At 39.0% G+C, this 12364-nt stretch overlaps 1 protein-coding gene across 33 annotated transcripts in view; it reads left to right on the forward strand.

Moving 5' to 3' along the window:
• DTNB (dystrobrevin beta) overlaps window positions 1–12364 on the forward strand; it is a 309281-nt gene that overhangs the window by 52573 nt on the left and 244344 nt on the right. For all 33 annotated transcript variants that reach the window (XR_004428453.1, XR_004428456.1, XR_004428457.1 and 30 more), the window contains one exon: window positions 1366–1579. Coding sequence is in view for 28 of the 33 variants with exons in the window: in XM_033176347.1 (XP_033032238.1) it covers window positions 1366–1579 (214 nt within the window). In the remaining 5 variants the exon portion in view is untranslated. The remainder of the gene's footprint in view (window positions 1–1365; window positions 1580–12364) is intronic.

The raw sequence follows: 12364 nt of genomic DNA on the forward strand, positions 1-12364 counted from the left end.
TTCTTCTAGTTTTAGTTTGTTGTGTTTTTATTATGAAAAGGTATTTGATTTTTCCAAATGCTACTTCTGTGTCTGTTGAGTTGATCATTTGGTTTTCCAAGCTCCCCTGCTTTTTTTCCTGTTACAAACAAAGTTACATCACCTTTGTTTTGGTTAGAAATTGTCATCCACTTATATTTAACCTTTTTTATGTCCTTATGTTTTATACATATCCTTTGCAAACAGCATATAATTTGATTATTTAAAAAAATGTGAATTTGTCAGTCTTTGTCTTGTAAGTGGTATGTTAGTATGTTTATAGTTACTGCAGTTAACTGATACATTTGCGTCCACACCAACCATCTTTTCTTGTGCTGTTTGTGCTACTTGTTCTGTGTTTCTTACCTTCTTTTGGATTGAATAGTTGTATTTTCCTAGTTTCAGTTCTTCCCCTAGTTTTTCAGCGTTGGAACATATACTTTCAGGTTTTCTTTACCTGAAAATGTCTTTATTGAACCTTTTTTCTTGAAAGTTTTTTCATACTAGGTATAGAATTTTGTTGGTGGTTTTGATTTCTTTTCAGCACATTAAAATTATTTTGCAGTCTTCTGCTTCCTTTGTTGCTTGAAGTCAGTCAGGCATCATTCTTAATTATTTTTCTTTCAAGGAAATGTCTCTTTTCTGTGTAGTTTAGTATTGTTTACTTTTTTTGTGCACTTAAGAAGTTTTTATGTTCCATCTAGGAATTTTTGTCATTTTCAAGAGGAGTGTAGACCCAGCTACCGAGCCTACTTTATTACTGAAAATTGAATTTAAAAGAAAGTTAGCCTCTTAAATAATGGAGGAAATATGCAGTAGATAAATTTATTTTTGGCTGAACTATGAGTTGTTCAGAGCTCTGAGTAGCCTCTAAAGCATATTAATATTTTACTTAATGCAGTTGTATTTGTCTCTCTCTTTAGGTCATAGAGTAAAGTTTCAGTTGTAAAATGTTGCTTTAGTTGCTAGGCTAAAGTAATACAATAAAGTTGACTCAAGGTGATACAGCAAATTTTCAAAAAGGCTAGAAGTTCTTATGAGTATTTCTTGATCTTTTTCTCAAATTATCCTTTGTTAGGAATTGCTTGGGTCACTATTTGCAGAGACGTGAAATACTAGCTATTTAAATGTGAAGGCTGGAAGTAGTTCTTCCCATACCACTGTGGTGGCTTCTTGATGTTGTCTGGGACTGATATTCTTTATTTGACCACCGAATGTTTCCTCATTGTTGGCTAAAGAGTTTCTTCTCTTTAAACTTAAGAACTAGTTGATACATTTAAGATTCCTATTGTGAAGGGTAGTACCACACTTTCACATTGTTTACAGTTTATTTTCTTTGTCTTTTAGTTCATCTTGTTGATATCTGGAACATGATTGAAGCCTTCCGAGACAATGGCCTTAATACACTGGACCATACCACCGAAATCAGTGTGTCCCGCCTTGAAACTGTCATCTCCTCCATCTACTATCAGTTGAACAAGCGCCTTCCTTCTACTCACCAAATTAGTGTGGAACAATCTATCAGCCTCCTCCTCAACTTTATGATTGCTGCATATGACAGGCTAGTACCTTACCTTACATGCTTACTTCATTTTAAGAACACCTGTCTCTGAGTCATTCTTCTTGCATACTGCCTTGCTAAGGGCTGGCAACTTAGAATCACGGTTAAAAGGGAAATTATTGGCCGGGTGCGGTGGCTCATGCGTGTAATTCCAGCACTTTGGGAGGCCAAGGCGGGCAGATCATAAGGTCAGGAGATGGAGACCATCCTGGCCAACACGATGAAACCGCGTCTCTACTAAAAATACAAAAAATTAGCCGGGCATGGTGACATGCCCCTGTAGTCCCAGCCACTCAGGAGACTGAGGCAGGAGAATCGCTTGAACCTGGGTGGCAGAGGTTGCAGTGAGCTGAGATTGCGCCACTATGCTCCAGCCTGGGCGACAGAGTGAGACTCCGTCTTAAAAACAACAACAACAAACAAAAAACAGGAAAATTTTTCAGTGTAAGCCCCTCTAGAAACTGGTTCACAGTGACTTACTGTCCTAGGGTATGTCGTATATTAAACTCTGGAATATTGTGGAGAATCACAATGTTTGGGAAAATTATAGATACCTTTATACAGCTGTTCTCTAGCTTGTGAAAAATGCTAAGTTTTAATTTTGATTATGGGGCTATTTGACTTCTAAGCCTCCTCTTTCTTTTTTCTTCTATGCCTAGTTTGTTCAGAAGGCTAATCTGTACTCTGTAACATCAAATACTGGACTATAGTAACTGATTTTCTCTCTCTCTCTTTTTTTTTTGAGACGGAGTTTCTTTCTTGTTGCCCAGGCTGAAGTGCAATGGTGTGTGAGCTCCCCTCACTGCTGCCTCCCGCCTTCTGGGTTCAAGCGATCTTCCTGCCTCAGTCTTCCAAGTACTGGGATTACAGACATGCACTACCACGCCCAGCTAATTTTGTATTTTTAGTAGAGACGGGGTTTCTCCATGTTGGTCAGGCTGATCTCGAACTGCCGACCTCTGGTGATCTGCCCACCTCGGCCTCCCAAAGTGCTGGGATTACAGGCGTGAGCCACTGCACCCAACCAAACTGATTTTCTCTTTATGTCTAGGAACCTGTTTGAAATTTTTTCATTGCAGAACATAGTTTAGTAGATCTTAAAACAAAAGAAGAAAACTATTTAAATGTACTCCAATTGAAACGGACATTATTTGCTGCACTTATATTCATAGATAATTAAGTTGATATTGTAAAGAATGAAACAACAAAATTGTAAAGCACAGATTTTTGATTGTGGAAGTACAGAGGTTAAATGGTGATGTTCTGCGAACCAACAGTTCTAGTTTCTGCTATACTCTTGGCCATCTGATTTGAATGGATTGTCTCTGCTTCATTTTTTGCTGTCTGTAGACCTTCTTTGAGTTCATACATTTGTAAAATGCTATTAATTATATCTTATAATAGGGAGGAGTCTGTTAATTAGTGGTAAAACTATGGAAATGTCAAAGCCAAGTCATAATTTAAGCAGTCACTAAATTCACACCATTTTTATAAGCTGTTATCAAATTAGACATTGTATCCTTTTGATAGAAAATTATTAAAGAAATTTACTTATTTTTTTGAGATGGGGTCTTGCTATGTTTCCCAGTCTGGTCTCAAGCTACTGGGCTCAAACAATCTTCCCTCCCCAGCCTCTCTAGTAGCTGGCATTACAGGTGTGCACCACTGTGCCCGGCAGAAATCTGAATTTTAAAAATAGGAGTGTATAAGTGACATAAGTCTCAGAATTCTAATGCCATTTTTTAGTAATTTAAGTTAGTGACTCCATAAGTTGATTTGTTCCTGCCCAAGAACTGGCTTTTTGTTTCAAAACCCTTAGGAAACATTGTTATTCTGTGATAGGTAAGCAGAACTTTTTCATGACACTGACTCACTCAGTAAATCAATTCATGGATCACACAACACAAATTAACTCAAGAAACAATATTTTTTAAAGTCAGAAATAAAAACCATCTTACTCTCTAAAAACGGTCAAGCAGAGATTAAAATCTTAGATTCTGTAATCAAGTAAGTTAAATACCATGGCGCTTTAGCCTACTGGGTTGCTCTAACAAAACGCCATAAACTGGGCACTCTATAAACAACACAGATTTATTTATTTATTTATTTATTTATTTTTTTTGAGACAGAGTCTCGCTCTGTCGCCCAGGCTGGAGTGCAGTGGCCGGATCTCAGCTCACTGCAAGCTCTGCCTCCCGGGTTCACGCCATTCTCCTGCCTCAGCCTCCAGAGTAGCTGGGACTACAGGCGCCCGCCACCTCGCCCGGCTAGTTTTTTTTGTATTTTTTAGTAGAGACGGGGTTTCAGCGTGTTAGCCAGGATGGTCTAGATCTCCTGACCTCGTGATCCGCCCGTCTCGGCCTCCCAAAGTGCTGGGATTACAGGCTTGAGCCACCGCGCCCGGCCGATTTATTTCTTACAGTTCTGGAGGCTGGGAAGTTCAAGATCAAGGTAGATTCCGTGTGTGGGGAGGGCCTGCTTTCTGGATCCTAGATGGCACCTTTTTGCGGTATCCTCACATGACAAAGGAGACAAAGAGTTCTCTGGAGCCTCTTTTATAAGGGCACTAATCCCGTTCATGAGGACACCCTCATGACCTAATCATCTTCAGAAGGTCCCACCTACTAATACTGTATCTTGGGAGTTAGGATTTTAATGTGTAAATTTTGGGGGAATACAGACATTTAGATTATAGCATATGGCTAAAGAAGGGAGAGGAAGGAAGAGGACAGAGATGGCAAAAAGGAGAATGGGAAGACCAAACTTAGAAGCAGAAGGTGCAAGGATATCCTGGGCCATATTCAGAGAAGGATAGACACATACAGAGAGACAATGAGAATAAGTGGACAGTGAATCAGATGAAGGCAGATGTGTAGAAACACATACCGAAAATAGTTAGCAAAAAAAAAAAAAAACAAAAGAGTGAGTTAAGAAGACTAAAGGGTATAGTATGTTATTAGTGAGTTGGGTAATTTTTACTTTGATACGTTTAAAACATTGACCATGGTATCAGAATAAATGATCACATCTTTACTAACTTTGAAACCTTTATACGATAGAGCTTATTTGGCTATCTAGAAGTTTAAAATTGACCTTCTTGTGTTGGAAAAAAAGAAAGAATCTGGTTATCAGAATGTTAATTTTGAAAACCAGGAGGCCAAGCGCGGTGGCTCAAGCCTGTAATCCCAGCACTTTGGGAGGCCGAGACGGGCAGATCACGAGGTCAGGAGATCGAGACCATCCTGGCTAACATGGTGAAACCCCGTCTCTACTATAAATACGAAAAACTAGCCGGGCGAGGTGGTGGGCGCCTGTAGTCCCAGCTACTCGGGAGGCTGAGAGAGGAGAATGGTGTAAACCCGGGAGGCGGAGCTTGCAGTGAGCTGAGATCTGGCCACCGCACTCCAGCTTGGGCGACAGAGCAAGACTCCGTCTCAAAAAAAAAAAAAAAAAACCAGGGCATTTTGTCATTAAATACTTAAAATGTTAGTCTTTTTATTGATTGGCCGCTTTATTACTTAGGCTGGAGAGTTCCTTTTATACATAGACAACCTATTTATTTATTTTAATTGAGCCTTCCAGCCTTTGTATTTCATAATTCCATAAGGTTAAAATTTGCAAGCAAAAATTATTTAATCTTCTCTCACCTCCAAATTTATAGTCTCTGTGTTTGGCCAGATGATTTCTGTTTATTATAATAATAGAATATAAGACCCTGAAACAACAGTCAGGAACAAATAGGGTCTAAGTCTTTTCCTTAATTATTTTCTTAAGACCTAATTTATTTAATACTGAGAGTTCTGAATATGTTATATTTTGATAATTAAAAACATTGAAAAGCACAGAAACCAGTATTTACAAAACACCTGGGTGTAGAATCTTAGTGAAAGCCAGAAGGAGTTGTGAAAACACTGATAGCTGCATTTTTTCCCTCTCAGTTTCTCCAGTACAATACTACTGGTAGTCATACAGTCTGGTGCAAAGGTGCAACAAAGGTGCTTTGACCATTATAATAAGGATATCCCAATTCCCAGCATGAGAGAGAGGAGGTCTTCCTTACTCTTCTATAGCTAAGCCAATTTCACACTTTAAGGTTTGTTACTTACAAATCCCCTATTTCCAACCTTTGTATTAGTCCATTGTCTTTAGCTGTCAGTAGTAGAAAGCCTATCCACATGGCCTTTTTATAAGAACATAGGTATAGGCTGACAAACTGAGGGGTCCAGAGGCAGGCCAGCCCCTCATCATGGTTGCATCAGAGCTCTGGCTTCATTTCTTTGCGTAGCTTTGCCCTCTTCTTGTATCAGCTCCATCCTTAGGCTGACTGCACAAAATCTCTGTAAGCAGCTTCTACTAAATGTCTCCTCTTTGAAGTTGAGGTTAAGGAAGAGTTGGCTTCTATGAACACCAAGCAAAAGTACCCTTCTTTTAGACACCCATGACGCAGCCTCAGGAGGTCCTGACACCGTGTGCCCAAGGTGGTCAGAGTACAGCTTGCTTTTATGCATTTTAGGAAGACATGATGCATCAATCAGATACGCTTAAGATTTACATTGATTTGATCTGGAAGGGTGGGACACCTTGAAGAAGGACAGGGAGCTTCCAGGTCATAGGTAGATGTAAACATATTCTGATTGGCAATTGGTTGAAAGAGTTATGATAAAGAGTTGTGGAGAGCTAGGTTTTATCACACAGATAAAGCCTCCAAGCAGCAGACTGTAGAGAGAATAGACTGTAGATGTTTCTTCTCAGACTTAAGGTCTGTATTGATGTTAATGCTGGAGGGTATCATGAGGCATGTCCACCCCCAGCTTCCCATGCTGGCCTTAACCAGCCTTTGCAGTTAAATTTCAGAGTGCCCTGGCCCAGGAGGGAGTCCACTCAGATGGTTGCAGGGAGCCTTTGAATTTTATTTTTGGTTTACACTTACAATCTAGTATCTAGATTTCCTGTGGTTCTTTTTGTACTATTTGTTGTTTCTGGTTTTCATTCATGATGTTTTATTTCCTATTTGCTTTGTTATTTTTTATTATAGGCTGAACATTATATAGCAAAATTATTTTTATTATATACCAAATATTATATTGCAGAATTATTTGCAGGGATAATTTGAGGCCTAGGATGATGTTTTCTTCCAGAAAGATGTATGTTTGCCTCTGCCAGGTGCCCTGAGACCTTAACAATCCAGGATCACCTCAATTCAGTTTCTGATTCAGTACCTATGAGGACCTGTTTACTTCTGGACACTATTACCTTTAGGTGAAGCCTTTGGGCTCTCAGCCCAAAGTAATAGGATAGTAGGGTAAGCAGGACCACGTGTCCCGCCAAGGGACCCCTTCTGCCTTGGCAAATCCAAACCTCCATGTCTTTCTCCTTGCCCACAATACCATCAAAAAATTACTCTATACTTCAGCAATTTTGCTTCCCCCTCTGGAATCAAATCACTTACATGGAAAAAGCGATTTCATCCATTGCATTCACCTCCCTGGGCATCCAGCCTCTCCTGCATTTGGTACCTTCAGTTGTTAGTTCTCAACAGTTTATAATCAAGGAGATTTTTAAAAACTTTCCCCATCTTTCCTTTTTTGCTCAGAGGAAGAGTTGATCAGAATCATGTAGTGTGCTATTACTAGAAGCTCATTATTTCTTCAAATATTTCCTCTGTTTTTGTTTTCTCTTTTTCTGACTGTTGGCATTTCTACCTCTTTCCTCTTTATCTGTTAGTGTTCCTCACATATGGCTTAATTTCTTTAGCTTTGTTTCCTTTTAGAAGAGTTTATTGATCTGCCTTTCTGCTCATTAATTTGTTCTTTCTCTGGAGCCATCCTACTGTTTATTCCATCTGTTATTTCTTTAGCTATTGTATTTTCCATACATAATATATCTGATTTATTCTTTTTTGGGATTTGTGGTTCTTGTTTCGTATTGTCTTTTTAAACATGTTTTTTCTTGGTTTTAAATTCCATTTGTTCTAGTACTTATGCTTCCAAACCTCATATATGTTGTTCTGTTTTGTTTTGTTTTTCTAAGTAGTTGTATCCCTGTGTCTAAGGACTAGCCAAGGAGTGGACTTTTGCTGAGCAAGTGGGCAGAACTTGGACATGTGGGCTAGAGTGTCCACATGTGTGCATAAGTCCTTTCAAGTATGGGGTGTGCTGGAGGTGGGAAGAAAAGGGGATCAGGTTCTTCCCATGTGGCAGTATGGGGTGCCTTACAGTTCTAAATTTGAATCTGACATTCCTGGCCATTATAAAGACATGTTAGTCAAGGTACAAAGATAGAAATATATATATATTTATCTATTTTTCTGTCATCCAGGCTGTAGTGCAGTGGTGCAATCTTGGCTCACTGCAACCTCCACCTCCTGGGTTCAAGCGATTCTCATGTCTTAGCCTCCCGAGTAGTTCAGACTATAAGGCATTAGCCACCACGCCTGGCTGATTTTTGTATGTTCAGTAGAGATGGGGTTTTGCCATGTTGGCTAGGCTGGTCTCAAACTCCTGGCCTCAAGTGATCCACCCAACTTGGCCTCCCAAAGTGCTGGGATTGTATACCGCCATAAGCCACCGCACCCAGCCAAATTTCTCTTATACTTTATTTCTGACTGTTGAATCTTATTTTTCCCTCTGATGTTTTTCATCCATTTCTGTTTTACAAATGAGTCTGTGGTCTTTACCAAAAGTGTTGGTTCAGAGAATGAAGTTTCACCTTAAAAATGGAACAAACTGGTAATAAATAAATAAATAAATAAAAAGGTATGTCTAATAAAACTAGGTTTAGATAAAATCTGTGAAATACATCTAAATCTAAAAAATACGAAATACAGTATTGAACACATCATTTAAAGGCCTAGGGTTATTGTTTACCATCTGCAATAACACTCAGTAGAAAACACTCTTACTAATTTGAACAATCGAAAGATTCCTTTGGTATAAAGATACTTATATAATTTATGATGGATTTATATGAAAAAATCCCTGTGTAGTTTGCAAATGTGGCTAACAACCATTTAAAAATGTTGATTTAGGCCGGGCACAGTGACTCACACCTGTAATCCCAGCACTTTGGGAGACCGAGGCGGGTAGATCACCTGAGGTCGGGAGTTCGAGACCAGCCTGAACAACATGGAGAAACCCCATCTCTATTAAAAAAAACAAGAAAAAAATACAAAAAATTAGCCAGGTGTGGTGGTGCCTGCCTGTAACCCCAGGGAGGCTGAGGCAGGAGAATCACTTGAACCCAGGAGTTGGAAGTTGCAGTGAGCCGAGATCACACTACTGCACTCCAGCCTGGGCAGTAAGAACAAAAGAACAAAACTCCGTCTCAAAAAAAAAAAAGTTGGTTCAGCAGTTTATTTTGAATCCATTTAAAAAGTTATATTGTTCCCCTTAATACTGAATGTTTAAAACAAAACAATACAAAACAAAGCAGAAACAAACCAGTCCATTTTAAATAAAAGCAAATGTCTTCCATAAATTCTTAATCTGCCCAGCCTAGCATATTATGGAATGGATGTTGCTGAAAAAAGATAATATTAGGTTACAGTCTTCTTCATTAGTGATTTTTAAACAAAACTGTAATTTCCTGGGAGGCACAGACATTTCATGTGTTGGTGTACAGTATTTATTTACATCCCTGCTTGTTTTTAGAAGAATTCAGGATCATGAGGAAAAAGCCAGCCAAGTAAGATCAGAGTCCTAGTACTGAGTGGGAAAATTTTCCGCCGTTGTAGCACATTTAACTTTTCTTTTTTTTAAGAGACAGAGTCTTACTCTGTCACCCAGGCTGGAGTACAGTGGCATGATCAAAGCTCACTGCAACTTTGAACTCCTGGGCTCAAGCGATTCTCTTGCATCAGCCTCCAGAGTGGCTAGGACTACTGGGTGCATGCCATCATGCTTGGCTAGTTTCTTTTTCTTTTTAAAATTTCAGAGCTATTTCTCAATGTGAACAGGCTAATTATTTTATTTTTTATTTTTTGTAGAGATGGGGTCTTGCTTTGTTGCCCAGGGTGGTCTTGAACTCTTTGCTTAAAGGAATTCTCTTGCCTCGGCCTTCCAGAGTCTTGGGATTACAAGCATGAGCTACCACACCGGGCCATCCATCACTTCCTTACTCTTTGTCTTGTAGCTTTTCTTCCAAGAGAAGTCATGAGTTTGTGCTAATTTACAAACAAGAATCTTCTGAATTCAGAATATGAAGACTTGCAAAGGGTTTTACTATTAGCTAATATTTCAGAAATTTTTTTTTGTTTATTCTTCTGTGCTTCTTTTCTTTTTATTTATTTTTTTAAAAGAAAGGGCAGGAGGAATACTTTTTCTTAGTGTGTTTCTTTTTCCTTGCCTTTGTTTTTTTCTGAAACAGAGTAGTAGTAACAAGTCCAGAGAGACTTCTGTCAGTTCAGTACCTCACTTCGAAATAAATCTGATCAAGACACTGTTTCATCATGTAACTTCCCACTTCAGAAACCTTCAGAGAATCCCTGTGGTTTTGAATTAAGCTCACACTCCTCCATTTGGTTTAATGATAACACTGCTTACCTCCCTGCCCAAACCAACCTCTAATTACGCTTCTGGAGACACTCTTCTTTTCCAATATGACATGCTCATTTTCCTCAGACAAATGCCATGCGCTTTGTTCCCTGTCAGCTCCCACATCTGTCTGGGATTACCCAGTCTCCTTTTGTAATGTCCAAATCCTTTCTGTTTCTGAGGATTCAACTCAGGCTTTTATTTTATTTTATTTATTTATTGTTGAGCCAGAGTCTCACTCTGTTGCCCAGGCTGAGGTGCAGTGGCGCGATCTCAGCTCACTGCAACCTCCGCCTCCCAGGTTCAAGCGATTCTTCTGCCTCAGCCTCCTGAGTAGTTAGGATTACAGGCACACACCACCACACCCAGCTAATTTTTGTATTTTTAGTAGAGATGGGATTTCACCATGTTGGTCAGGCTGGTCTGAAACTCCTGACCTCCTGATCTGCCCACCTCTTCCTCCCAAAGTGCTAGGGTTACAGGCATGAGCTACTGCGCCCGGCCTCCACCCAAGTTTTTACCTACTGTGTAGCCTGCCTTATTATCACCAATCCCATTTTAATCCTTTTGATGACTTACAGTTCTTGTTTATATTATTATTTTGGCTTTTAATTACATAATGTTGTAAACTTCTTGTAAGTGTTCAAAATGGAGTGGACGTCCTTGAGAGCAGAGATTCTGCTTATATTTCTTTCATTAATTAGTTATAACGCTAGATTATTTATAAATGTTTATAAGGTTGAATGAAAAGCAGCAGGCATTCTGATTGTGATAAAATGAAATAATACTCTAAGTTGATTTTACTTGATTAAAGCTGTTTGACATTTGCCAAATGGATTCTTGATTTGCAGTTGATTATTGCAACATCCTTACACTGTGAAGTTTTGTAAATTAAGATTAATTGGCAGAATCCGAGTTTTTGAAAATCAAAGAGAGATGCTCTTATTATTTTTAGCTACATACGATAATCGGACTGGTAGTAGTGTTTCTAAAGTTGAAGTCTGTTTCTGTGTGAGAAATTTATGGTTGGCAGCATCCACAGTCATTTGCTAAAGAGATAGAAACAGCTTGTGTTCTTAAGTACAAAATACTACCCGTAGTCTTGTTTTCACAAGTATTAATTTGAATAGCAAACCCCTACTAGATAGTGTAAAGCTAGAATTGTCATCCAGATTAGGTTAGTTTTAAATATTGAAAGGCAGAATTTGAGACCTTACTGACCTGGAACGAATGATTTCCCATCCACAGGGAACAGGTGGGGACTTCAGAGGCTTCAGAAGGTACCTGCATGTTAAAACATAACAGCGTTTATTCAGGATGACTCATTGTCTGCTTAGCTTGGCACAGAGCTAATAATGGTGTTTTCTCAGTGTTGGATAATAGCTCTTTTTAGAAGTCATGCGCATAGTTTATTGTCAGACTGTAAAATGATAGGGCTGTGGAAATGAATCATGCAGAGAAGGCCGAGAAAGAGAATTATCATGTCCCTTACTGAAGGAGGACATTCTCTGGAGGGCTTCTATTTGAGTGGGGTTAAAATAACAAGTTTCTTCTGTCTTAACCATCTCAACAAATATTACCTGTTTATCTTTTCATCTTAGTGCCTTGACAGAGGGGTTAGTATTCACTGTTAATTGCATTGTATTTCAAATGTTGACCTACCAATCCACTCTGTAGCTCTCGTAGGCCAGATTTGAAGTGAGTAACATTATTTGTGATGAAACCTGGTTAAATATCTTTTCCAAATCTTGTTTGAAGAGAATTGATTCTGATATAAACTTGGACTTTTACATTGGAAGTAGTGAAAACATGGACATTGGTGAGGACATGTGCTGTGGCCAGGGGCAGCTAATTATTCAGTTTTAAGTATAACTTGACCAGTGTATACAGAATAATTTCACATGTCTCATGGGAAGGATCAAGAATGAGTTCTTCCAAGAAGAAGGAATCAGTTAGATAAAGAACAAAGTCGGACAGTGTCAGGGTGCTGAGTAGCTGCAGTTTTCTCTCTGCTTGCCTCTAGTTGTAGAGGAAGAATGCTGGGGCTCTAAAGAAATACTAGAAAAGCAAAGGTAATGCTTCCTCTTGGCCTTGTTTGGAGGCAGTTGTAGGAAGTTAGGCTTAAAGTAGACTGAGGGGTTTCAGTGCCAAGAAAAGCATTCTGCACAGAGGAGTCACTGCTGACGTTTGGCCTGCAAAACAATCAGTTGAGAGAAAGGAGCTAAGTTTTTTTTTCTTTTTCAAGGGAAAAATA

The sequence above is a fragment of the Trachypithecus francoisi genome, unplaced genomic scaffold, assembly GCF_009764315.1.
Source record: "Trachypithecus francoisi isolate TF-2019V2 unplaced genomic scaffold, Tfra_2.0 Lachesis_group17, whole genome shotgun sequence".
NCBI classification, from domain to species: domain Eukaryota; kingdom Metazoa; phylum Chordata; class Mammalia; order Primates; family Cercopithecidae; genus Trachypithecus; species Trachypithecus francoisi.